Genomic DNA, 26,291 nt, shown 5'->3' on the forward strand with positions numbered 1-26,291 from the left:
GGGAATTACTGAAAGGAGGGTGAAGCAACACCAGTGTCAAGCTACGTATTTCAAGAAAAATGTTATTGATGAGTTTTGCTGCATTTTGTAACAGCCCTGCTGCCAGAGTAACTAAAGACCTTGCACTTGGGCATGGTGAAAAATGGATGGTGGAAGGAATAGTTATGAGCAATGTTTTTTTTGTCCAGAGTAAATGATGACTTGGGATACTTTTCACCTCTAATTTCTTACAGCATTGTCCAAAGATGAAATTAATTATTTCTGTCTTGCAAGAAGAAAAGATGAACTTTTGCTCTTTTGTGTTAAGCTTATCTTTCTTCATTGACCAAAACATGATTGTTTCAATTAATTCTTCTAACTTTTTTTTCCAATGAGGTAGCTCATCTGCAACTTCCTTATTATAAAAACTTTGTGGAAACAGAGCACAGATCTGGTGTTTGTTTTTTGTTGTCTTTTCTTGTTTTGTTTTGGGGGTTCTTTTGGTTGGTTTTTGTTTGTTTTTTCTTTTTTTTCATCTTCAAGGGAAGTAGGTGTATATGGTGTTTTATATCTGCTTGATCTTTATCTGTTATGCTAATAATAATGATGGCAAAAGTTACAGAACCTGGCTCTGCTGAGATTTACTAAAACAGCTAGTACCTGCACTGTCTAGCTGCAGTTAGGTAAAACTATCTAACTGCTACTTCTTACCTTTTTGGTAGCTGTGGTGGGTTGACCATGGCCAGATACCCCTTCAGCTACTCTTCCACTCACTTCCTCAACACCACAAGGGGAAAGAATAACTTAATTCCCCACCATCAGTGAGTAATTTTTGAATTTTATTTTTGATGGACTTTGAGCCTTCCTCAGGAGGAAGGGCTCTCTATCATGGTGGTCTTGAGGACTGAAGTAGAAGGGAAAATGAGAAACAAGAAGCATCTGGAATCATTAAGTGGTAGGTAAATTCAGGTTAGAAACTTCCGTGTGGCAAGGATTCAGATTGTATACTGAGTTGAGTTTTCTCACTTGGTTGCAAAGTTTTGCCTGGCAGACCTTGTCTCTGAAGCTTTTTTTTGTGAGGTTCATTTACTAGGTGGTATCCAGTATGGATTTCTCGCTCTTGAAGAAATGGTGCTTCTGTAGGACTAGCATAGGTGGTAGCCCTGTGTTTGCTGTCCATTCTGCAGAACACCAGGACAAACTTCCAGCATTGTGTCTTTTATAACCTCCTTAAACATCTGATTTCTGCTCTCTCCTGTTGTAGCAGAGACAGGCTTAGCTTGCTCTATCTTCAGTGTACTTGTAAAATAAATCTGCAAGATGTGCTCCCTTCCAGCTGTAGAAACTTGTAGTTATCCCCTCAAATCCACTGGCAATCAGAGCACCAAACCTCACTTTTCAGGACAAATGTGGCTTGGTGTCCTATGTGAGTTGTTTCTATTGCTAATGTATCTAAAATTCAAGTCTGCCATTCTTTCTAGGTAGAGAAAGGTGTGATAAAGCTGTATTGAGGGATGTGAACCTTATTATTCCGTATTTCATTTTCAGGAAATGTGTGGAGCAAGTTGAGAGAATTTTTGCCTCAGTAACCTCAGAATAAGAGGTCTTAATAAGACATCTTGTTATTTTTGTTTAGTCTGTTTGTGATTCTGTTTCCAATTATCTAACCTAAAGCAGGAGAGAGAAAAGTTTGTAGGTGGAAGCATCTAGATAGCTCCTCAGAGATATGTGAAGTCTTCTGTTGATAATGTTTCTGTGGTGTTTCTAGGCATTTTATACTTTCTGGATTTCCTACTGCTGGAATGGTGAGATTTTGGGATATGGAAACATACACACTCCATCCTTATCAAAGTGAACAGTCAGTTTCTTGGCATTTATATTTTTCCTTTTTTTTTTTCCCTCCCCTACTTTCTGCTTTCTTAGGATCATACATGATAGTGATTTCCTCAGATCATGACCCTGGAGAAAAGACTCGACTCCAGCTTCCAACGATGAAAGAAAATGATACCCACTGCATTGATTTCAGCTACCTTCTGTACAGCAAGAACGGAGCAAACCCAGGCACTTTGAATATCCTGGTTAGGGTGAACAAAGGACCACTGGCTAATCCCATCTGGAACGTCACTGGCTCCACTGGCAAAGACTGGCTGCGAGCAGAGCTGGCTGTCAGCACTTTCTGGCCCAATGAATATCAGGTAAGCTTGCAATACATTATTACTGCTTTGTAACATTGACTGTGAGGTCCTATACGGTTGGTATTTATTTTGGTCTGTTCTGGTAGAGTATTTTCCCAGTGTCCTTTAATAGTGTTCCATTCAGAAGAAATAATGATTTGGGGATGGGTATTTTTTGTAGGAGGTGATTGTTCAAAGTTATCTGTTACTGTATAATAGGAAGAAAGTAAGCTGGAAACAAGCCTAATTAAAAGAAATTGTAAGGTTAAAGTCCAGGAACATCAAAAATTATACACTCCCAGAAATAAATTGCCTGTGCAACTGTAATTTGTACCTGTCTTCCCTCCTCTTTTGGATATGCCTCTGTTACCGTGTCTAATTACACGACCATAAACTGTTTTTTTTTCCATATGACATTTGCTTCATTTGCTGTGCAGGCAGAATGGTACTCACCTAATGAGCAGCTGCTCAGGACATGTTTTTCTCCTGTTTGCTTGCTATGGGACAAAACCACCTGCAGTGGAGGACTGTTGTTTAGTGAGAAAAATCGTCTCGTTATTACTAGATGCTCTTATTTGATTTGTTTGATTAACCTGAGAAGGTACCTGCACCTGTTTCGCTCAGTGGGTATTTGATGTGAAGGATGAATCTCATACACAGACATTTTTGTCCTGACGCACAGAAACAGGAAGAGTTGCATTAGTTGTGCTCACCTGAGTTGTTACACCATGAGGTGTTACATCATGGTTGTATGCAGTGCTTACATGCCTTTGTCAAAGGACGCTTCAGTCATTGCTCTTGTGACCTGTCTGGATGTCCAGAGTAGTTCTCAAAGGATGCTAAGTGACCTCTTAATTGATGGTTTTCTTGAATAGTGGTATTGCAGGAGGGTTTCTTAAAGTGTCTTTTTTAAAGTTATTTGCAGTTGCCTGCCATCAAAATAATCTCCATAAGAACCAAGCATCACTGAAAGCAGCCTTACTTAAAGTTGAAACTGGTGTCATTTACTATCACTTTGTTTTTCTTCAGTTTTGATTTTCCTTTTTTAATATTTCTATTTATAAAGAAATTTAATCTATCAGTAACATTGAAACTGGGTGGAATTTGATTTCAAGTTCTGAAACCTGGTTTCATAGCTTGGCTTCTGAGGAGGTGTTTTATTAACCCTTTTATGTTGCTGGAAAGTAGCTTTCGATATGCCTAAAAATAAACCAGGAGCCTTTTATAGCAGTATAGTAGTAATCAAGTATAGCAGTATTATATGCAGTAAATCAGTTTTCTGCTGACAGATGGCTGGGATTGACAATGAGATTGGTGGTTGGGGCCATATCTTTGCTACATGGCCATTTTTCACTTATGTTATAGCCTTCACATTATCTCTCTACAGACTGCACTTAAATTCGTTCTTTGCCTTGTATGGTCATCCTGCAGAATATTGAAATAATGCGTAACACAGTTTATTTTAAAATTAAAAATAAATCTGAAGTAGAACGGGAGTATTGTTAATGCAACCTGCCATGATTTGTGTACAACTTGCACAATTACTTTTATGAACAGGAGGGGAAATCTGCATGCTGTCTGTGCATGCCTACTTGTTTGCACAAACAGGGTTGATAGTTTTGTGGTTTTAAGACCTCCTTTGAGGTCTCAGAATCAACATTGCTCTTCATTGTTCCTTTTTTTTTGTTTTGTTTGTTTGGCTGGTTTTTGATATTAGTTTTGAGTTGAGTTACTCTTTGGCATGGAAGTCTGTCTTCATTTTTCTCATAGGAGTTCTAGCTCATGATTTTGGCACTTCAATCTACCTGTTGGTTGATTAATTTAGCTAGCACTGAAGAGAAATATGCATTGATTTTTATAACATGATGGAAGTGGTTCTATACTTAACTGGGAATTGGATCTCTGCATGTACAAGCAAGGTTGCTGCTAAAGGCCACTGCAGAGCACAGCTGGTTTTTTATGTACTTTGTTAATCAGGTCAACTTAATTGCCATTTCCTTCACTTCTAAGTGAGGGAAGAAAGTAGAGATTAGCAAGAGCTGAATGGCACAGATTACATTATACGATAGTCTTGTATGATGACTTAAAAGTTAGCAGGATGGTTGTGCTAACAGTACTAATAAAGTGCTCAGGTAATTAGCTCCTAAAGAGCTCTTCTGTGCACTGCTGTGGTGGTTGAAGCATTATTGCTTCCTGTTCAAAACTAACAGTGGTTTTGCATGTTACTGGTCATCTTATGCATTTTTTGGTTGGACTTAACATGTCTTTTTTACTTACAAGAGATACGTATGTTTTTTATATTTATGTATATATATTTATGTGTGTGTATATATATAATCAATTTACTTGCCTTCATATTCTATGGGGTGGTGGGTTTTTTTTGTTTGCTTGACTTTTCTACTTAATTATCTATTTCTGACAAAATATAGTAGTTCTCTTTATTACAGTGGCTTTACTGAATCAAGATGAATTTCTGTTTAGCTTTGTATCCTCTATCTGATGGCAGATGAAAGTGGAATCTTGTAGAAGAGTTCACATACAGGACAAACTCATGGTCTTACCTCCCCCAGAATATACTTCCAGCCTTCAGCCTATTTGTGATTCAAGAACTTTGAGCTTAAGAACCAAATTAGTGTTGCTGTACTCCTGTTAGCCCACAGGGGCTTCAAGCTTCCAGCAACTGCACTGTATATTACATGAAATTCTAATATTAATAGCAGATTTGGACTATTCCTGTGGGTTGTTTTTTTTTTCCAAACAAGGGGCCTGTAATTCCTCAGTTGTTGTATTTTGCATTTGGGAAGTTTTGGCAGTCTCATAATGATATGATCTGTCTTCCCTTTCCTGCTAGCAAAGAATCTACATCTTTTATTCTGTTTGTTTAACATGTGGATGAACTGTTGAGGAAGAGGGTTTGGTTAGAGAATCCCTTGAGATTGAGAATATTATTTGATTTTGGTCCTTGTTAGTTCTGGAATCTTTTTTATGACTCTCTTGGAAATATGCCACCTTTGACCTGCCTGAAGTTTGCTTCAAAGGAAAAATATTTTGAGATTTTTGTTGCTTCAAACTTTGTAACTGGGAGTTTTGTCTATCTATTGTCTGTTGGTTATTACTGTAACTCATTAATTTATTTTAGTTAAAATGTTTATTCCTGTCTGGATGCGTTGTTTTGTCTAATGCTTCTGTTCATTTCCCCAAGTTCTCTCCTGCTTTGCACAGTAAGAATTATCCAGCAGCTGCATGCTGTCTCTTCCTTTATGTTTGTCACAGGCATTTTTCCATTTCTCCTCCCTTGCCTGCTATGCCACCCTTTTTGAATTTTTTATGTGTGTGAGGTTTGTTTTTTTATATATGTTGTTGCACACTGTCTTCCCAAAGTCCCTTGTTTCCATTTTTTTTTGTTTGTGTGTCTCCCTCAGCAAATTAATATTGCTCAATCACATGTATGGTCTGCTTTGCGATGTGAACCATGGACTTTCTGGTTTTGGTTTTATTTTACAGCCTCTCTGCTTTGTGTAACCTTTTATCAGGAACTGATAAAAAACCTCTCGATATAGAACCACGGATCTCAAACTTCTAAAAACATAAATTACTTTGTTTCTTTATGATTCTTTAAAACTTCATTATACTGCAATAGGGATGTGTAGTTTAACAAAGGAGCTGGTTAGGATACCTGCTTGATAGGAGTTATGATTACACTTGGAAGTCTATCTAGCAAACAAAAATACTTTTATCAGTTCAGGAAGACTAACGATGCATGACCATTTAAAAAGTGCAAGAAGACTCTAGAAAGCCAAATAATTTTCTAGCTGGGTTATGAATCCTGATTTGGGTAATAAATCTGTTCTTTATTTTAATATTGATGATTTAAAGGATTTATAAAAGTTTAAATGACTCAAGGATCTTGAAAAGTTATTTTCCTTCATGATCTTAAAAGGTCTTGAAACTGTAATAGAATTATTACAGGAGGATGGCAGATTGATTGAAGATTCACTAATGGTGTGTATAGTTGGACCATATGCCCGATAAAATAGGAAACGGATTTCTTGTGAAATAGGAGAATTTACTGCCTTTTTGGATATTGGATCACCATTCTAATCTTGCAGACATGTGAGACTATAAACCAACTGCACACAGAATTGTTTGGGAGGGCAGAGAGCTTGATTTGTTTCAGTCAGTTGGTACAGCTAAGAAGGGAAAGCAACCAGTGAAATGCTAGTGCAAAGTACAGTAGCACATACAGCCTGTGTGAACTATGTAGTCACAAATCAATATAAGAAGAAACCCACGCTCTCAAAGTCCCACTCCATTTTTGTAAGACAGATATAATTGATTCTATATGATATGTAGCATCCAGAAAATCCAAAGAAGCTCTTTTAGAAAAAGAAGGCTTTCCAAAGGATTAATATTTTTAAAGGACTTAATTTAAGATATATTGGAATACAGAAAATAACTGAACCAGACTGAAAAGAATTTGATGGAGGTGTAAGTCTGTGCCAGAAGGAGCTGTTCTGGATGCCAGAGGATTATGTAGGTTTAAGGAGATGGTGGACAAGTTCTTGAAAGGGAACTGTGTGAAATCAGTAACTGGGCAAACAAAGGCCAGTAAATCACATAAATTGATTTAATCAGTGACTGGAGGAGCAGAGAATGTTGTTTTGGGTGTTTCGGGTTTTTGTTTGGTTTTCTTTGGTTTTTTTGGGGGGTCGGGGGCAGAGGAGGCACAGAAAAGCGATTCACATTCTTGCCCTGTTCTTACCTTTTCTTATGACCGCTGTGAAAGACAAGATGTTGGGGTAAGTTGGCCTTCAGCCTAAACTGCTAAGCCGTTGTTAGGTTTTGTACAAAAGGCAAAGTCCTTCCCCCTCTCCCCCATAAGTGGATATGTACTTAATTTGTTTCCATAATCCTAGGTAGACTACATGTAATCTTTATATTCTGTGATTACCTAAACCAGCCTGGTCAGTTTTTGTTTGGCTGTAGAAATGAAAACTAACTTCATCTGCCACTCCCAGCCCTACACCCATTTCTCTTTGCTCTTTTCCACTTGTCATCTCTTTTCAGTCTAACTTGGCATAACAGGTATTTTTAGGCTTTTTGAAATTGGAATTTACCAAAAGGAATTAAGCCTTTTAAATTCTTCTAGTTTCTAAGGATTCTCAGAAATGAAGTATGAATTAGAAGTTTTGTTTTGATGAGTAGCTAGAATTTTATTCTAGCAGAGATATAAAAATTGTTTATAAAGATGTATTATTAAGAGTTTGGTTAGCTTTATAGTTAAAGAAAACTAAGTCAGTGTTTATTAAACTCAAACAGGTGGCACTTATTTTTTTTTTTCCTTAAACGTGCAAAAGCCTCATTTTAGTAGGTAGTATAAGTCACCAAAATGCTTCTGGTACAGGTGCATCATTCTTTAGCACTCCTTTTGTGAATTAACTCCTTTGAGAATACTTTGTGGCTTTGAAATATTTAAGGTGGCTGTCCATAAACTATTTTGTTCCTAGTTCATTAATACATAATGAAATGGCTTATCCATCTGTTTGCTTCTTACCTCTTCCTTCCCCTGCATGGTTTTCCTCAGTTAGAAGCACTTTTAACTGTCTCACCACTTACAGCTGTCACTAATGATGCAGAATTGGACCTCTTTGGAATTGCATCCAAATAGGAACAGTGTTGCTTTATTGTCAGAAATGCTTTGTAAACCACTCAGTGTTCTCCTGACTGTTACTTGCTAGACAGTACTTAATCAAAAGACCGTCTTTATACAGCTTATCAAAGAGTTACTTTGAGAAATGCTTTTTTATAATGAACTTTTTTATTGCTTCTCCAAGACTTGTTAGTACAAACAGAACACCATATTTTTAAACTGTTAGGATAAACATGAAAGTGTGCACCCATATCTGTCACATTTGTGTCTCTTTTCTTCTGAAATGATTATCCATTTGGTGATGACAAACAAAAAGTTCCAAGCAGAGTGATTACCAGTAACATTTTAATAATTCAGTTCTGTAGATCACAAAGCACTTACAGCTCTCAAAGGACTTCTGCAAACGCAGTCACATTCCAGTCTTGAAACTGGAAAATAATAGTGCACAGAGTGAAAATACATGTTGTCCCAAACAAGCCCACTCATAGCTGAGGTGCCAGCCTCTAGTTTATCAGGTCTACAATAAATATTAGAGATTTCATGGAAGCTCTTTAGTTTTTCTTAGAAATGGAAATGCTGATTTTCACTGTTGGTTCAGGTCCATGGCATTGTGTCAGTAGTGTATGTTCTGCAGTCAAGCCACAATGTACTTTCTTCCATCTAAAGGCAATTCATTTGTGAGCACAGGAAGTCTGTAATAACGATAAGGAAATGATGGTGGTGGAAAAGTAACTATTGGTGGTGTATGCTGTTGTCTTAAGAACTTTTAAATTTTCATATGGAGGTGTATATAGCAGCTTTCCTAGGCTGGAGGTTTTAATTTTAATAGCCTGTTTTGGAGATACCTAATTTCTTTTTGGGTCTGTGAATAGGAGAAATGAGCATCAAAAATTATTTATAATTAAAAATAACAGAGAATATTGTTAGGTGAGGCTGACAGATTTTACCTGATTGAGTGACCCAAGCCGTACTTCTCCATCACAAACAGTGATGGTTCTGCCTCTACCAAATGCTAAGAATTCTGTTGCCTGTCTTGATTTTTATAAACTGTTGAACTGGGGAGTCTGAGCAGTCACTTATATTGTTCTATTAGTTCTACCCTGAAGAAAGAATGAGTTGGCAGAATTATAAGCTGAAGAGTCTAAAGAGGAAATTTTGGCAAAAATGTAGCTATTAAGAAAAAAACACCCTTTTTAAAGTTTACCCCTCTCACCACCACCTGTCCCCAGTTCCACACACACATCCCCCCATTTGTTTATTTTTTCACAGGTGTCTTTTCCACTGTTTTGCTTTCTGTTATATTACAGTCTGTGAGTAGCTTGCTTTTTTTCTATTGTGTTCTGGGTTTCCTTTGCCACATGTATGATCTGAACTTCTTAAAACTAGAGTAGAAATGTCATACTTGAAGCACTGGAGTATTGTAAGGAACTGTATGGTTATAAATACCAGATGTTAAATTCTCTTATTTCCATTGAATGATGTAGTTTAAATGAAGCTGATGAGCATTTAGATTTTTTTTCTCCACTATTCTCTTCAAGATAGAGGATATCTTCAGGGCAAGGTGACAAAAATTTAGTAGATGCTTGGCATTTCCAAAGGCAATGGAAGAATTTGGAGGTTAATGTGCTGTATGAGTGCATGTTATAAATTACACTTAATTACCTAAAAGTCTCAGGTGGAAAACTGGCTGGCTGTAAGCCCATGAAGACTTTACTTTGAGATAAATATGGACTATTTTTAGCCAGTGCTTAATTTCTGATGAAATATATGTGACTTTAAACTCAGTGCTCTTACAAGAAATATTTGTCTCATCAGCAAGGTAGTATGCAAATTTTATATTAACCTTGATTACCAAGATTATGAAAAGCCTGTAGCATTCCCTTCCCCATCATACTGCAGGCACTGTCAGGCAATGAAGTAGAAAACACACTATTGCTAATCAGCCACCTTAGAGGTGATTCAGTTTTTCAGAAATACAGAATTGACTTAAATCATGGTGTGTAGATAAGATCTGGATGATTCCTTTTGTGGATGTTCTTCTTTTTTTTAGGCCTTTTTTCCTACAGTTGGGTAGCATAATTATTTGTTATATAAGAAAATCAGATTTTGTCATCTTTTTATCAGCTTTTGCAAGATTCTGTCCCTGGTTATGGCAGAAATCAACGATATATGCTTGAAATAAATGACTAAATGAAAGCAGAAACCGGTATTTATTTCATTCCACAGGTTTTGAAAAGATGGAGTAATGAATTGCAGGGTTTTCAGACTGCCCGTAACTAAAGTAAATAAGAGAAAATGTTTTATAGTGCAGTTTTGGATTGTTATCAAAAAGTTCACAAAAATCTCTGCAATACAAAACCAGTCAGTCTCCAAAGCTAAGGGCCTTGAAGAATCAGGGACCCTCACTTAGAAGCCTGAAGTGTGAACTCATCGTTTCATCACTTTTAAGATGTATTGTTAGGTAGTTTGTGCTGTGAAGCATTGTATGTTTCTGGGTGGCTCAATTCTTCTGCCCATCCCCTCAATAATATGTATGTTAGGGAAGAAAATAATACTGAGACTTTTGCAGCCATTTACTTTTCTTTTTGTCCTTTTCTGCACTTTATTATTTAGTGCAAGAAGAAATGCTCTGGAAGAGGTGTGGATTTTTTGTTTATTTGTTCTGTTTTTGAACCTGTGCACACCATTCTACAATATGTTGGTTGTTCTAGTAGGGTTTTTTGAATATTTTCTCTTTTTGTAATGCTAAATAGTGAGCAAGCCTGAGGCTTGGAATAAAGTCAAAAGGTTTTCTGTATCCAGAGAGTAAGGAAAAATCCCACATTGACTGGCAGTACGACCTACTCATTGGGAAATAAATGCCTCATATCTTTATAGTTCTCTCTACCCTGTATGAACTTATTTTCTCAAGTTTAGACTTTGTTTGAGGTGACATTGAAAAACCAACTGAAGTGGTTGCTCTGAAGGAAAAGATACTCAGAATTCAGAGACGTGGGAAGAAGTGTATCAGTTGCTTTGCACTAGGATCACATTCTGATCAGCTATGCAATGTATTTAAATAAACAAGCAAACACACAAAGCAGTATTGTTAAATACTTTGCCCAAAAGATATTACAATCCATTTTAAAGACACCCCCACCATCCTTGCCCCCTCCTGCCACAGTGAAGTAAATTTTACCCCTGTTCTGGATATTCTGAAATACCATTTGAAGTAGAACAATTTTCTGTCTCTAACATTGTGATGGGAAGTTTGCAAACTAGTAATTGCCATGTGGGATGCAGGGCAGTGGTGCAGTCAGGCAGATAGGGCTCTGGGCTCAAAGCCGGGAACCGTTGCACTGTAGTCCTTGCAGATGTATTATTTTCTCCTTTGAGAGCTCTCTTTCCTGCTCTTAGTCAGTTGTGGAGCTCCCTCACTATTTTCTTCAAATGTCTTTATGTGCGGCTCGCAAAAGGTTTAAAGAATTGGTGTAAACCTTGTTGGAGTGGATTACTTCACTGAAGTACCTAGCCTACCTAGAGGAAATCAATACTGTGAGCCAAGCTGGGTTTTAGCTGGTGGGTTTGGGTGTGTTTGTGTTGTGTTTTTTTTTCCTGGTGTGTGTGGTGGTGACTTTTTTTTTGTGTGTGTGTTTTTGTTTTGTTTTGTTTTAATTGTTTTGGGTGTTTTTTTGTCTCAGTGTCTTCTGAAGTCTTTTGCATTTGGTCCACAAGATCTTTTCACATACCATTCATTTGCTGGAATAGGCATTGTAGTTGGAAACCTTTCTGGTTTTAGGGTTTACAGTTGCTCACTGAGGTTTTGTTGATGCACATGCCAGGATTACCACATCTCTGCCTGCATCTCTAACAGTCTTCCTAACTCAAGGCTCTTACTCTGTGTTGAGCTGGGACAGTGCATTAGCGCTTAACAACTGCCAGGGAGAGTGAAGATGCTTTTTTCATGCTGGTGGAGGGGGCAGGTTTCGTGGGCATCCCTGCTAGGGCAGAGCAGAGGAATTCATGCGGTGTCACATTACCGTCCTACTACAGTGTGAACACTGTTACAGGGAATAGTTGGGTGTGCCTGTTTGGTGCTGTGTGCGAGTGACCCTTAGAAATTTTGTAACATCAGTTTTTAGTTTTAAGTCAACTTTTTGGTTTGGAAAACAAAATTGACAATTATGGCAAAATGTAGTCATTGCCATGCTTGCCAGGCAATGACTGTATCTTCAGTAGGTGTTGTCTGTTGGAAGAAACTTTTCAGTTCTCTTAATTAAGCAGTGCAAATTATTATTATTTTTTAATTATTGTTGTGCTGTATTTGGTGATTGAAATTGAAATGCTGCAGGTTTTTAGTTCTTCAAATACGGGAGACATGCATCTGTCACCTGGAAGTAGTAGAGGTTTGATGCTGTTTATGGAATGAAATTATTTACTAGCTAGGAAAGTATATTTGTTAAATTTGAATGATTTTATGAGAAGCCTTAATAATAATAAAATTAGTGTTGTCAGCCTTCCCAGCACGTTGTTGAAGTGCTGGTAGAGGAATCGAATATTAGGGATTTTGTGGTAGCAATCAAGTGGTGATGGTCTTGAGATCTAAGACAGAAAAAGAGGAGTTTTGTAACTCAGTGGAGGTGTTGGTTTCTGGGGATATCATCCTGTCACTGGCTTTTGGGGAAGGGAGAGGAAACAATGATTGTGCCAGGTTCAGCAGCAGATTCCTGAAGGGGATGCTTGCTCATGCAGCAGTAGGAGAGGAGAAAGGAACAAGTGAGTAGACTACCTTCCAGCTGCCAAACTTCTGCAGCAAAATAGTTTTTATCTGGAGTGCATATGTGGCTGCCCTTTGGGCATGCGTTATGCTTGTGTCATGTCATTTCGGTAGCTTTGATCATTAGTCAACTTGGTTGGTCCTGATAAGCTTCAGCTTTTGTGGTTAGTTGGTGAACTTCAGAATTGGATTCACTCTGAAAATACAAAAAAAGAGCCCTTTAAAAAATTAAATAAATCTCTTAAAGCTAATAGTCTTTTAACTTTGTGGACTTTGAGGCAGGAATGGAGATAAACGATCTTTTGAAATCTGATTTTATGTGTATGTGAACCGGTTTCTCATCCCCATCTCCTTCTCTCTGATAAGGTGGTTAGTGTTCTAGCCTTCTCAAAATCAAGTAAGAAACAGTTGCAACATGCATTGTCTGTTCCCCGCCCGCCCCCTTTTTTTTTTTTCTTTTGAGTTGTGTTACTTTTTGTATCAAATGTAAGCGCACCCTTATGTGTCTGCATTGCCGATCAGTTCACCCTTTCATAGGTTTTTGTGGTTAAAGAAAAAAACCCGTCAATTTCAGCTAGTGATGCACTTGAATTGCCATGCTGAACTTCGATGAATTTAATTTTGGCATTTCTCTAATTCTGGTTCATTACAGCACAGTCAGTTTGCTGTGTGTCTGTCTGAGGAGGAAGCCAGGGATCAGTGAGGTCTTCCCTTCATCTCAGAGTTGCCTTTAGAAGTTGCCTTTAGAAGGGCAGGGAGGGCTGTCCTTGCTTCCCTCTCCTGCTGCAGTGACAGCTGCAGTCAAGAGGACTGCCATGCTTGTTCTCCCTCTGCCATTGTCCCTTTTCCTGTTTTCCCAGCTGCTGCCCTTGCAAAGGGTCTTGGAGAGGCTGGTGTCAGTCTTCAAAGAATGACAGAATTGTCAAGAGTTGGAAGGGACCTCTAGAGATCATCTAGTCCAACTCCCCTGCTAAAGCAGGATTGCCTAGAGCACATTATTCAGGACTGCATCCAGGCGTGTCTTGAATGTCTCCAGAGAAGGGGACTCCACAACCTCCCTGGACAGCCTGCCCCAGTGCTCTGTCACCCTCACTGTAAAGAATTTTTTCCTCATATTTAAACGGTACTTCCTATGTTCCAGCTTGTGCCTGCTGCCCCTCGGCCTGTCACTGAGAACTACTGAAAGGAATCTGGCTCCATTCTCCTTGCACCCATCCTTTAGATACTAATTAATAGGGTCTCCCCTCAACCTTCTCTTCTCCGTGCTAAAGGGTCCCAGCTCTCTCAGCCTTTCCTCGTAAGGGAGATGTTCCAGTCCCCCAATCATCATCCATTGGTCCTAGCACAGCTCCCTACCCTGCTGTGTAATTGCAGGCTTCCAGGGAGATACTTGGTTTTCTCCTTTGGCAGAGTGAATATGTGCTGCTCTTTATGCTATGCTTGTACTTGGGAAGAGCACAGAAACCCAAGGAACATAATGTTTTTTGAAAGTAAAATTATAATTAATAATAATCATACTGTTGATTATTACGATGATGAGTAACACCACCACAAGGAAAAAAACAAAGCCATTTCCTTTTTTCTGTTATGGTAAGTGAAGGGGATGACAAGTTCCTAATACCGTGTTTCCAGTGATTTTTAATGGAATTTTAAAAAAAAGGTTAACAAACTGCTATTCTGTTTTCTGTTGCTCTTAATGAGAGAAATGTGACCCTACGATGTTGAACAAATGTCTCTCTTATATGAACTGAATTATTTTCCAATGTTCTGGAAACTTTGATAAATTATCAAAATGTGATTTTTTTCTAAAGTGGTTTGTTTGTTGGTTTGTTGTGTTTTGGTTTGGTTTTTTTGCTGCCAGTTAAAATATGCACCAGGTTGCAATGCATTTGTATGTTACAAAATAATATTTCCTGTTACAGAACTTGACAAGAGACAAGTTCTTTTTTGTGGAAGTTATCATAGAAATCAGAGCAAAGCTGGAAGTTGCTTGTTTGGCATGTTTGGCATTTTTCTGTTGTAGCCAAAAATGGTGAACACCAGATCTGACAGTGAGTGTACATGGGATAGAGCTCGTGTGTATATGAGCATGTGTTCACGTGTACCTAGTTTTTTTGTTTTTATAGATATAAAAATGAACCTCAAAGTAAAGCATCATCTTTGGTCCAGGACTTACGGATCTTAACACCATATACATTTGTACAATGAACAGGAATAAAGTTTAGCAGCATCTGTGTGGTTTTCCATAAAGAGCTGGAACATCAGATGTGCTTGTCTTGGTAGCATTGAATTCTGTCTGAATCACATTGTTCAATTTTTTAAATTTGTCTGAAGTATAACAGGTAGTATAACCAATATTTTTCAAAAAGCCATGCGAGTAGTTTCATTTTTGTGTTTTTCTTGATTCAAAAATCCTAGTGAAATAGAATATGGCATGCATTTTAATATATATATTTTTTACATATTTTAGAGAAGTATTGCATAGCACCTTGAACCAGAAAATGTGTTAAGTAGGTATTTTGTCACAACAAAACAGTTGAACCAGACACACATGCTTTCTTTGGTTTCAGCTTTACAGAACCATCATTTGGGTTCAACATATTTGATTGAAGAACTGCCCCCCCAAATTAGTAATGAGTTGTTTGGTTGTTTGTTTTTCTTTTCCAAAATTGTAACAGTAGAGCTTTCATTTTCCAGAAATTTACACGCACACACTTTTCTTTTTTCTTTTTCTTTTTTTTTGTCCTCTTGTCAAGGTTATGTGTGGTAGCATAGTACTGGAAAATGTCAGGATCATGCTAATTGTGGTCAGATCTGTATTGGGGAAATATGCTGAAATACAGATGTTGATGTTTCTGCTTCTAAAGTTAGAGCGTGTATTTTGAGCATAGATATGTCTTGCTCATTCTTGCAAAGGAGTGGCAGGATCAGTAGTACAGGCAATAAACTTAGTTTCTTTTGCTGTGACTTTGAAAACGTCAGTGAAACGCAGGTACAGATATTCTTAGTAACCACAAAGGGTTGTAATTTTACTCAAAAGTAAAGTCATAACGAAGGTAAGTAATTTCTTCTCAAGTTTAATTAGATTGTTAATTAAATTGGGAAAACTAGGTTGTCTGTTTTTAAATCCATAGTAGTTTTCCTACAGTAAGTCTACTGGAGTGTTAAAACAGGTTCTGCAAGTGCTGAGTATGGCCGAGATTGCTGAGCAGTTTCCCTGCTATTGAAAACCTCTGGTGCAAACTCTGGAAACCACCTTGGTAGCTTTATGTAACAAGCAGTATTTCGCTAATGCTTTCCAGATCCCTTCACAGAAATCTTTTCTGATAAGTTTGAGGAAAGAATGCTCTGGCATGGAGCAGCATAGGGACAAAGCACAGCACATGAAAAATAAATAACTTTTGATGTTTTGCAAATGCTGCCTCTTCCCCTTGGTGCTCTTTCTTCCTCCCTGAGCAGGGCTTTGCTATATTAGTGTAGGGGGGAAGGAAGTAATTAAAAAAAAAAAAAAAAAAAAAAAGCAACCCTCTCAAAACAAAGTGTAACCAAATTACACAGCAAAAAATAATATTTATATTTTTTTTAAAAAAGTCATTGTATAATAGGCCTGTGAGTTGCCTAGGGTTGCCTGTGAGTGTGATGCTTCCTGGTGTGAATGTGGGAAAGTGGGCAAGGTTATGTGGCTGGGGACAGTTTGGGGACCTGGAGGTCTGGCACTTTCTGGCCCAAAGGTCAGCCCAGCACTGCCTTTGATGCTGTGACCTGCCTTTGCTTAACCAGGGCTGCAGTTATGCTGGCAAGCCAGCCCTACGGATTTATGGGAGAAGAGGAGGCTCTAATTCCATTTAACATCTGGGAGGCTGGGAGAAAAGCTTGTACTAGTGCTGTATGGAGAGCTGACTTGACTTTAGGCAGGTCTTCAGTCTTTGTGTTCCAGAAGGGAATTTTCTGAACCCATAGCAAATGCAGAATGCTGGGGAGTCATCTTCTTAGGGATGGGAGGAATAAAATGCAAGGAAAGCTGCAGCTTCCTGCAGCTGGGACATCAGTAACAGGCAACTACTCTTTCTGGAAGTGTTACTTAGTGGCCAAGTTAAGTTGCCTCTGGAGCACTGGTGGTAACAAGAAGTGAACACACAAGTATTTCCAGGGAGAATTTATTTTTGGCAAAAAATGTCAATGACTAGATACATGCTTTTGGAAAATGTATGTCAAATTGAAAGTTGACTTTGCTTCTTAAAGTGTAATCGACATGTTTAGTGTGTTTATTTGCTAAAAAAAATGAATTTGTAATTAACATATTTTAAAATGGTATAAAAAAATCAAGTGCAGTTTTAATAAAAATGGGAAAAAAAAACACATTAGTTTCAAACCATTTAAATTGGGAAGTCTAATAATTTTAGTATTGTAGAGTCAATATATTCTGGAGCGAGAATAGGGCCAGATACTTTATGCCTCTAAAGATCATGTAGGGGATGTGTGCAACTGCAAATGGAACTTGGTCTGTGTTAAAGTTCTAAGCTGAAATGATTTATTTTTTTTGTAGCACTTCTCCAAAAGTGCAAGATAGAATTAAAGCTGAACATCTGAAAAATGATCCAAGAAAATTTAGCAGGAATAGAAGCTGGACCCCTGAATTGCTATTGCTATCGCTCATGTAGTTTAAAATGAGATTAGTTTATTAAAGAATATGACATGGTTTATGTTTAAGTTAGTGTCACTTCATTTGACTGCTTCACTTTTATTAGTTCAATTACTGTAATTTTAAATGTTGTAAACTTTCACAGTGTACAGAAGAGCCTTATAGCAGACGTTAATCTCTTTTCTAAATTCTTTAGTTTCATAGAAATACTGTGATTCAAGTTGATAAGTAATTTTTACGTATGTTATTTAATGGTGAGGTTTTCACAGGTGTTTACTCCTTTAGTTCCACAGTGATGATATTTAAGATATAATTAAAATTTACAAGTTAGAACTACAGGAGCTATTTTATCTCTGGTGTAATATAGTTGCAGAATGAAGTCTTTTTTTGGTTACAAAACTCACAGAAATGGCCTGTAGAAAATATACTTAAGTATTCAGGAAAGTTTTGTAGAATTTTTTTGCATACAGTATTTTCTAATAAATCATGAAGAAACAGTGCTGAATGTGTGTGTAGTCTAGATGCCATTCTGGTGTAAAATTTTTCAGGAAGGAATTAATATTCTTTTGACATTGTCTGGGGATAATTTTCATGCAGTCTATTTAGAATAAAGCTAGTATCTGCAGGTTTTATTAGTAAATCCAGGTGATGTTTCTAGTGGGCTTTATTGATTCCACCTTTGTTGTTTCTTTTGCTAGCTAATATACTTAAGCTTTGATTTTCATTTTTAGGAAGATGTGTGACGTGGCTTCCATTGAATGCAAGCTCCCACATAGTGGTGGGAACAGTATTTCCTGTATACTTACTTTTATTGCCATGGCAGGTAGCAGTAATTAAAGGCAACTTTAAAGATAGTCGTTTAGTTTCTCTTTCAGGTTTTCTTTCCCAAACCAATTAAAATGGAAAATACACTCCACCCCTCCATCCCCAGACCGTGGATTATTGTTTTCTCTTCCACTCTGCTTGGTGGTAGCTTCGTAGGCAGCATGACACACCTCTTCTGGCAAATTACAGAAGAGCCAAACTTCTGGCAACTTTCTTCTGCATTGTCTTACTCCTCATCATCTACCTAATTTGCAAATTCATCATGCATATTGCAGCATTCAGTATTTTAGTTTTACAAATTAATCTTTGGTATTTTTCTCAAAGGTGCAATTTCTTCCTTCAGACTTGTTCCCTTTCCTGTAAATGAGCTGTTGGTATTGTGCTGGTTGTAAGCTGTATTTATTAAGGATGATTGATATTGAGCCAATGGGCTATGGCTGGTGCAGACCAAAGAAAACAATGGTCCTGAAAACGAGTAACAGCAGCTCAGTTTGAACATGAATTGGTCTGTCTCTTTCACTCAGCTGCAGCATACCAGGACATGCGCTTCCTGAAGTGAAATATAAACAGTTCTTAAGCACTGGTCCTAGATAGCTGATTTAGATATTTTGTGCACCATTAATCTTTGTAATGTTTTGGACATATTTATCCAGCTCTGAAATCAGCCTGTTAAGAGTGTTTGGTAACACAGGTTTAGTGTCCACATGTGTCACTGCAGCATCTCTAGGTTGTTAGTGTTACACCGAAAAGAGGAAGAGGTCTGTTGAGCAAGCAGCATACTATAAAGTTAAAGATGATTTGTGTGTGGTGTTTTAAAAGTGGTCTATCAGCACCTTCCTAGTGAAATCAAACCGGACAGCTTAGTTGTATTTAAGCCGATGTCAGGAACAAAGCCAGAATGCAGAACAGTGTGACCACTGACAGATAACTGCCGTCATACAAGTCAAACAGCAAGTTTGAGAAGTCGTCACAGTCTGTGTGCTGACCCATGCTTGGCCTCTCAAGGTCAAATATATAACACAGCAGTTCAGTTTTGCTTAGTGTCACAGTGGAGACAGACATGGTCCCTGGTACATCTATCAGACTCAAATACAGATGTAGAAAGTGCAATGCACAGCTGGAGAATAAAGGGATTATTCAAAATGCTAAGGCACCTTGCATGCTAAAGGCTTTTGATAGACATGGTCTTAACTTAGGATGCATTTTCATACAGTAAACAGTGAGAATATATATGAGAATTTTACTTGAAAATAGCACCATGAGTAAGTCTTGTGTGTTCAGCTGCTATGTGGAACTGGAGTCCATAGAAAAAAGCTAATACTGCCATATGTAACATCAGCAGTGTTGAGGTTTAACTTTTTTGTGTGTTTTCAGTGGTTATTTCTAACATAAGAATAAAAAAAAAATTAAAAAAAAGAAGAAAACTAAAGTTTGGTGCTTTTTGTTTGTACTAATCAATTACTCTAATTTCCCCAGTTAGGAACATCGGAGCCAAATTTAATTCACACTTAGCAGGTTAAAGCACTGTGTAGTCTGGTGTTCCTGCATTCCTTTTGAATGTGCACAGGAAAGATGGGGAGAGACTTGTCACCAGAGTGTGTAGTGATGGGACTAGGGGTAATAATTTTAAACTGAAAGGTGGTAGATTTACGTTAGACATCAGGAAGAAATTCTTCTCTATGAGGGTAGTAAGGCACTGGAATAGGATGCCCAGGGAGGTTGTGGAAGCCCCTCTGTGGAGGTGGTTAAAGCCAGGTTGGATGAGGCTTGTGCAGCCTGGTCTGGTATGAGGTGTGTCCCTGCTCATAGCAGGGAGGTTGAAACTTGATGATCTTTAAGGTCCCTCCCATCAGCCACTCTATGATTCTATGTTAAAAATTTTTAATCTCCTGGCCCAGATAGGGCATTGCTGTGCTGCTTTCAGGACAAACTGACTTAGTGAGTTAGAGCCATATTGACTTGCATCTAATCGGGATGAGTGTACCTCAGCAGTGCCCTGAACGTGGTGGGTTTTGTTGTTGTTCTTGTTGAATGGCAGTTTCAGGAGAAAACTGAAAAATTCTCGTAAGGCTGCAATTGCTGTCTTTCATCTTCAAACCATTTCCACAAGAAAGTGAAAGATCGTTACTCCCAGCATGTAGATTATTTTCACTTATTCAAGAGGCCAAGGCAGGAGGGATCTGAGATGACAGTGGTGCTAAACTGAGCTCATCGAAGCTGTGAGGGTTTTACAGTTTGTCTGCCAAAGAGGCAGCTGAACTACCATGAAAAAGCAATTATCTCAAGATAAAAGAACCTTTTGATGGAGTTGTTGTTTAATCCAACTTCATAAATTAATATGAAACGTAACAGTAAAAAGGTTCTGCATCTGTAGCTACATAGCTACACTTGTTAAACGTGATTTCTTCTTCTCCCTCCAGTTTCTGAAGGACAAGGCCTTGCTGGCAGATTCTGCATTGTGTAGATAGTGGTGAGCACATAAGCAGACCCTACTGTGATTAATTGTGTGAATTGGTTTATATTTAGTTATTCAGAAGCACCTGCTATTGAATAGTTCTTTACTTGGATATTCTATAATTTCAAAACATTGCTTTTCTCTGCACTCTTAACTGCTGGCTCTGTATGAAAGCTCTCACCTTGGACACATTGGTGAACAGCTGTACTGAGTAACTGCATGTAGACAAGACTGTAATCTATCCTGATGAGTTTAAATACATATCTATGCAAGTAGCTGAAGCTGTTAGCAGATGGCAGATGGATGTAAAAACATATTGTGTGTGCTGCTCCTACTTTCTGCATGCTTCCCTCCTCCTCTATTTGGGGAAACCAGAGAGAGAATTGTCATGTGTTCTTGAAAAGTGGATGTAACTGTTCTGCCAATGAGCCTTCAAAATTCTGCTTCCAACAAAAGAGTTTTAATGTTCTCATGCCTTTGCAGATTTGGAAAAATGTTAAATAACAGTTCTGAGAAAAACATCACAGCAACTCCTTGTCATCTATTTAGAGCAGAACATAGATATTTGCAAGACAGAAGGTAAATCAGGATGTGAAGTGATTTGTGTTGTTTGGTTTTTTTTGTCCATTTTATTAGAGAAGTACTTAGTTCTGCTGATGATATAAAGAACTTAAAATCCTTAACTTACTGTGCAGAAGAGTGATTTTTAAACAATTTTCTGGGAATTGCAGAATCTTGAACCTCTAATTTTTGTAAGATGAGGGAAAACTTTCCTCCTTGAAGCATATCGAGCAATACACCTCCTCCTCCTTAGTTATAATGTCCAAAAGGTTGTTTTTCTCTACAGCAATTGAGTGAAATCCTCTGCAATTTTGGAAGCTTGCTTTTTTTGTTTGTTTTTATAATATGTCACAGCAAAGAACTAGGGATTTTTATTTTTTTTTTTTTTTGAAGCATATCTATGGATGATGGTAATTTGAAAGTGTTTCTTTTTTAATAAGAAATGTTTGGGAGGTATTGAGTGTGATAGTAATTTGAAAGGACACATACTTCTGATGTTTATTGACACCTTGTTAAGTTAGTGTGAACTGCAGTTACTCTTAAGCAGGTTGCATAGGATTAGCTGTCAGAGGTGAGTTTTGGGAACCCTGTGGCTTCCATGTAGTTTTTACTTTGCAATTTCACTGGGGATTTGTTTGGTTTTTTTCTGAAGTGTTTCAGTCTTATAGTACCTTTTTATTTTCTCCCCATGATAACTGGATAAAAATGGTAGGAAACATTTAGTGATTTCTCTGCTTAGCTTCTTGCCTGAATTACATCTCATTTTCTGAGAAATAGCTCTATATTTTTTCCTTTGGAATACTTCATTCACCCACTTTTCTCATATAAAGAGAAGGAAGCCTTGTGGGTCAGATCTACAGGAGAACAATACAGACAGATTAAAACTGTCAGAAGACTGACATTTGGAAATTCCAAGAACTGCAGTTTGAACTGGAGACAATAAAATAGCTTCCTTTGCTTAAGAAGTAGGAACACCCGTGGGGGGGTGCTTGTAAAATGGGGTAGTCAAGCTTGCTTGTATTTTAATTCAATTTGATAAACGTGTTCTCTCCATCATCCTCAATGTGGGTCAGCCAGAGTCTCCTTGGCCCTGGGCAGCTTGCCAGTGTTTAGTAGGGTAAATACTACCTTGTCACAGGAAAATATGAAGCTGCTGCACCTGCCGATTTCAGTTTTGTTACTGCCCTAAAAAGTGAACTTATTAAAATTCTAACTTTCTTAATGTAGTTGTTTCCTTCATGTGTCGACTTGTATTGCCTCTGAGCAGTGGAAGAAAGAGAAGGTACTTTGGCAGGCCTGGAGCCCCATGAAGGTCACTCCCCTGTTTGTGGCTGTGCAGGCCAACTGCTTCTGTTCTGCATGCTTTGGGACTTGTTGGACTAAGCAGCTGGTTTAACCTGTTACCCTGGCAGAAAAACCTAACTGTGCAATGAAAGTCAGCAGAGCAGAGTTTCTTGGGCTTCTGGAAGGATCAGAGGAGCTTTGACTCTGGCAGAAGGTGGGACATGGATTGTGCAGGCAGGAGCAGTGCGATTGAGAGGGAAACGTGCTCTTGCTGATGGAAAAGTGCCAGTGGCGTCAGCTGCTTGTTAAAATGTTGCCAAAGCTATACAAATTCCAGGAAAGTATCCATTTCAAAGCCATTTAAATCTGCTGGGGTCAAACTGGTGCTAAATTGTGTATATGGGTCTGGAAAACTGACTTTTGCTGTGTGTTTCTAAACATAGTCTTCACTTTCCACTTTGCACAAATTATCATTACCCTCTAGTAACTGCCATCATAGTAACTGCTACTATCTAAAGGTAGTTATTAAAAAGAATTATTTAGGTATTTAAATTATCTTTTAATACCTGCAAACCTTCAAAAGCATGTGGAAGTAGCACTTACCATGTAGTAAAGATGGGAAAACTGATATGGAATAAACCATAATTAGTGGCTTCTTTTGTAAGCTTTGTAAGCTTGCAAAAGCTTACAAAAGCTTTTCTAAGCTCCCTTCCAACCTCTTGCCCATCCCACTCTCTGGGAAGCAGCATGAGAGACAGAGATACCCTCGAAGCGGTGCAAGCACTGCTCAGCAATAGCTAAAACATCCCTGAGTTATCAACCCTGTCTTGCTTACAAATCCAGTTCCATATGAGCTTCTATGAAGAAAATTAACTATCCTCACCAAAACCAGTGCAAATAGCTAAAACATGAATTAAGTGTACAAAAATGGAGTATGCTGAAGTCCTCATCCACTTCAGGGTAATAAGTTGAATTCCTAGAAAAGAATTGTGTGAGAAAATGAGGAAGGATGATTCAGCTGGTATTTTTCAGGATTCAATATGAAAAGTTTTGACTAAAGGTTATTGGCCAAGACTTAAATTTGCTTGAGAAATATGTCAGAAAGACAACTTACAGGTCGGTTGCCTATAAAATAGGAAATTAGGGGTGGGAGTAAAATTTGTGGTCATAGATGGGGAAGGCGAGAGAAAATCTGATACTGGAGTTCTGAAAAGATCTCTTCTGGAAGCTGTGCAGCTGAGCATCTTCAAAAATTAATTAGAAAATGGATAGTTAATGATTATCTTTTGCAGATAAATCACAATTATTTTGGATAGTCAAAACCAAAATTGTTTACAAAGAGGTGTGAGAAAGTCTCTTTCAGGACCAGAATAAACTAGAAAAAAAAATATAATTAAAATATTACAGAATAAATGAGGGCCTAAGGGGGAATTTCAAATAATAATTTTTATTTCAGAATGATCACACAAAGCGGCAAAGAAACTGTTGCTAGGAGGAAAGACATGTTGGAGTCATTGTGGATAGTTCTGTGAAATCTCATTGCTCAAAAAAGTAATCATATAGAAAAATATAACATTAGGAATTGCTAAGAGATGAATAATACATAAAGAACAAAGCATAAAGTACTATGGGAATAGTTCTTATAGCATCAGGTTTTTACTATTCTGAAATGGTGCGTGCCATACAGCTACGTAACTGTGGGGTTATTTGCTTTGTGGTTTTTTGTTTGTTTGTGTTTCTTTGTTTTGTTTTGTTGCTTTTTTTTAATTAAAAAAGCAACTGAAAAAGAAAACTCCCAAAACTTTCTGGATAGGAAAAGATCCTTGAAGAGCAGGAAATGTGGTGAATAAGTGGTTCCATGAAGTGCATGTTGCACAACAATTGGAGAAAAAAGTATTTTCTTACCTTTTGTGGTACATCATGTAAACTCCTATGAATATGTAGTGTATTACAGTATAGAGCAATTTCAAGTTATTTTTGTATCTGTTTTATAATTGATAAGAACAGGCAATTGACTCAGGTTTGTGAATAAATATAATGTTGAACAAAGTGTGAAGAGCAATGATAGAATTAGATTTGATTTTGGAACTTGCATTTTGACTATGAAAACTATATTTTGGTTCTAAGTACTGGAAGTTTGGAGCTTCTGCTTTGGAAAGTCCATAATAGGATACCATTGTTTATAAACTTCAGACGTTATTACAGAGGCAAGAGAGACCAGTGATGTAGGTTTTTATGTGGTAAAAATTACAATATTTTACTGTACTTTTTTGGTTTTAAGCCACGTAGAGGAAAGGCACAGTTGCCTACTCTCAGCCTATTCAACTTTCAAATACTTTAATCTGAAGGATTCTTCAGATACCAAGTGCTGTCCATGTTGCTAGGTGTCATCCTTCATCCCCTCTTCCTAACTTTTTTCTTTAGTTCATTAAAGAAAGTGTCTTCTTGAGAACTGTGGTTCTTGGTCTTCTTTTTTAACCATCTTTGACCCTGAAAAGGCAAGCAACAGAATGTTTTTAATGTGCCATTAATAATCATACCAAAGAGAAAAAAAAAAAAGTATAGATCTCATCAACTTTTCTCACTGTCAATCTTGCTTACATTGTTTTCTGGCTAAGGAAACATACAGTTCATTAGCTAGAAGATGGAAACCACCTGAACTGCTGCATAAAAGGGCATGTTATTAAAAAATAATACAGCTTGGGATCTCTCCTCCTAATAAACAGGAATCTCTGGATGACAGGCTTCCTTTTTTTCATGGCTAGGTTCAGATTCTGACCCTCTCATTCTCTTTCTATGATTGGCTTTCATGAAGTGTATATGTATGTGGAAAAGCATATAGATATATAGCATACTTTCCAAAAGCACGTGAAAAAGCAAGCTGGAAGCTAAATAAATGTGTCTGAAGTTCCTAGTGTTGACCTTCAATCTACTGCCTAAATGATATCAAGGAGAAGACTGAGCTGTGTTCTCCTGGGAGTTTCACAGTAAAAGGATAAGAGGCAGTAGTTGCATGTTTCCGACTGGATGCAGGGAAAAAGGAGTAGTTAAGCTCTGGAGCAAGTAGCCTGGAGTGGCGGTGAAACATCTCCCAGAACTTGATTGCATAATCAGGTTGCTTGTGGCCTTAACTTTGAAGTTGACTTGCTTTGAGTGATTGATTGAATTAGATTGTCTCCAGAGGTTCCTAAATTATTCTGTGAATCTGTAGAAACAAGTCTAGTTGCAGCATCTCTGTCTGCCTGAGCTTTTTTTTTTTTTTTTAGTGGGAGCCAGAAGTGATATACAAAATTGTACTCCTGGAGGTACTATGTTCTTGTAAAATACTGTGAACTAAGTAAAATCTTGTATATTCAAAAGCAATTATGATTTGAGTTTGGAAGCTTTTATAAGGGAATGCTGTCACTTTTCCACCCTTTCATGGGAAAAGTTTGCAGGTGGGATGATAATGCTTTATATCGTCCCAGCATTTCATGTTTGGAGCCTCACTATTACTAGAGTCACCCCAGGGCAACAATTTGCTGCAGAAAAACTGGCAGTTTGATTTAGAGTGAACTGGAAAAAGGGATACTTAAATAAGGTTGTATGGTTGAAAGCAGTGGAGGAAGTCTTTGTGAAATGATTACATGCAGAAATAATTCCGTTCATTTCTTTATGGAACTACGTTAGCATCAGAATGATTCATTTCTAGACTCGTGTTAAATTCATGCCAACATTTGTATGTTTAATTGTATTAGTTTTCCAGTCTGTACTTCGCACACCATCCGGACTGTACAGAAGCAGTACATCACTGTGGGACATATTTCACAAGCACAGCTTGTCAGGTAAAAGCAAGAGCCAACTCTCTCAACATGTGGACAAAACCAGCTGCTCCTATCTGAAGGGGAAGGACTTGGAGTTTTCAATGAAGAAGGAAGGAAAACTTGTTCCTCACTTGCATGAGAATTGAAAAATAGACAGGCATG

The 26,291-nt window shown here is 37.7% G+C and overlaps 1 protein-coding gene across 12 annotated transcripts in view; it reads left to right on the plus strand.

Moving 5' to 3' along the window:
- PTPRK (protein tyrosine phosphatase receptor type K) overlaps positions 1-26,291 on the plus strand; it is a 402,245-nt gene that overhangs the window by 135,347 nt on the left and 240,607 nt on the right. For all 12 annotated transcript variants that reach the window (XM_051612998.1, XM_051613001.1, XM_051613000.1 and 9 more), the window contains exon 3: positions 1,903-2,174. In XM_051612998.1, the coding sequence (XP_051468958.1) occupies positions 1,903-2,174 (272 nt within the window). The remainder of the gene's footprint in view (positions 1-1,902; positions 2,175-26,291) is intronic.

The sequence above is a fragment of the Apus apus genome, chromosome 3 (assembly GCF_020740795.1).
Source record: "Apus apus isolate bApuApu2 chromosome 3, bApuApu2.pri.cur, whole genome shotgun sequence".
NCBI classification, from domain to species: domain Eukaryota; kingdom Metazoa; phylum Chordata; class Aves; order Apodiformes; family Apodidae; genus Apus; species Apus apus.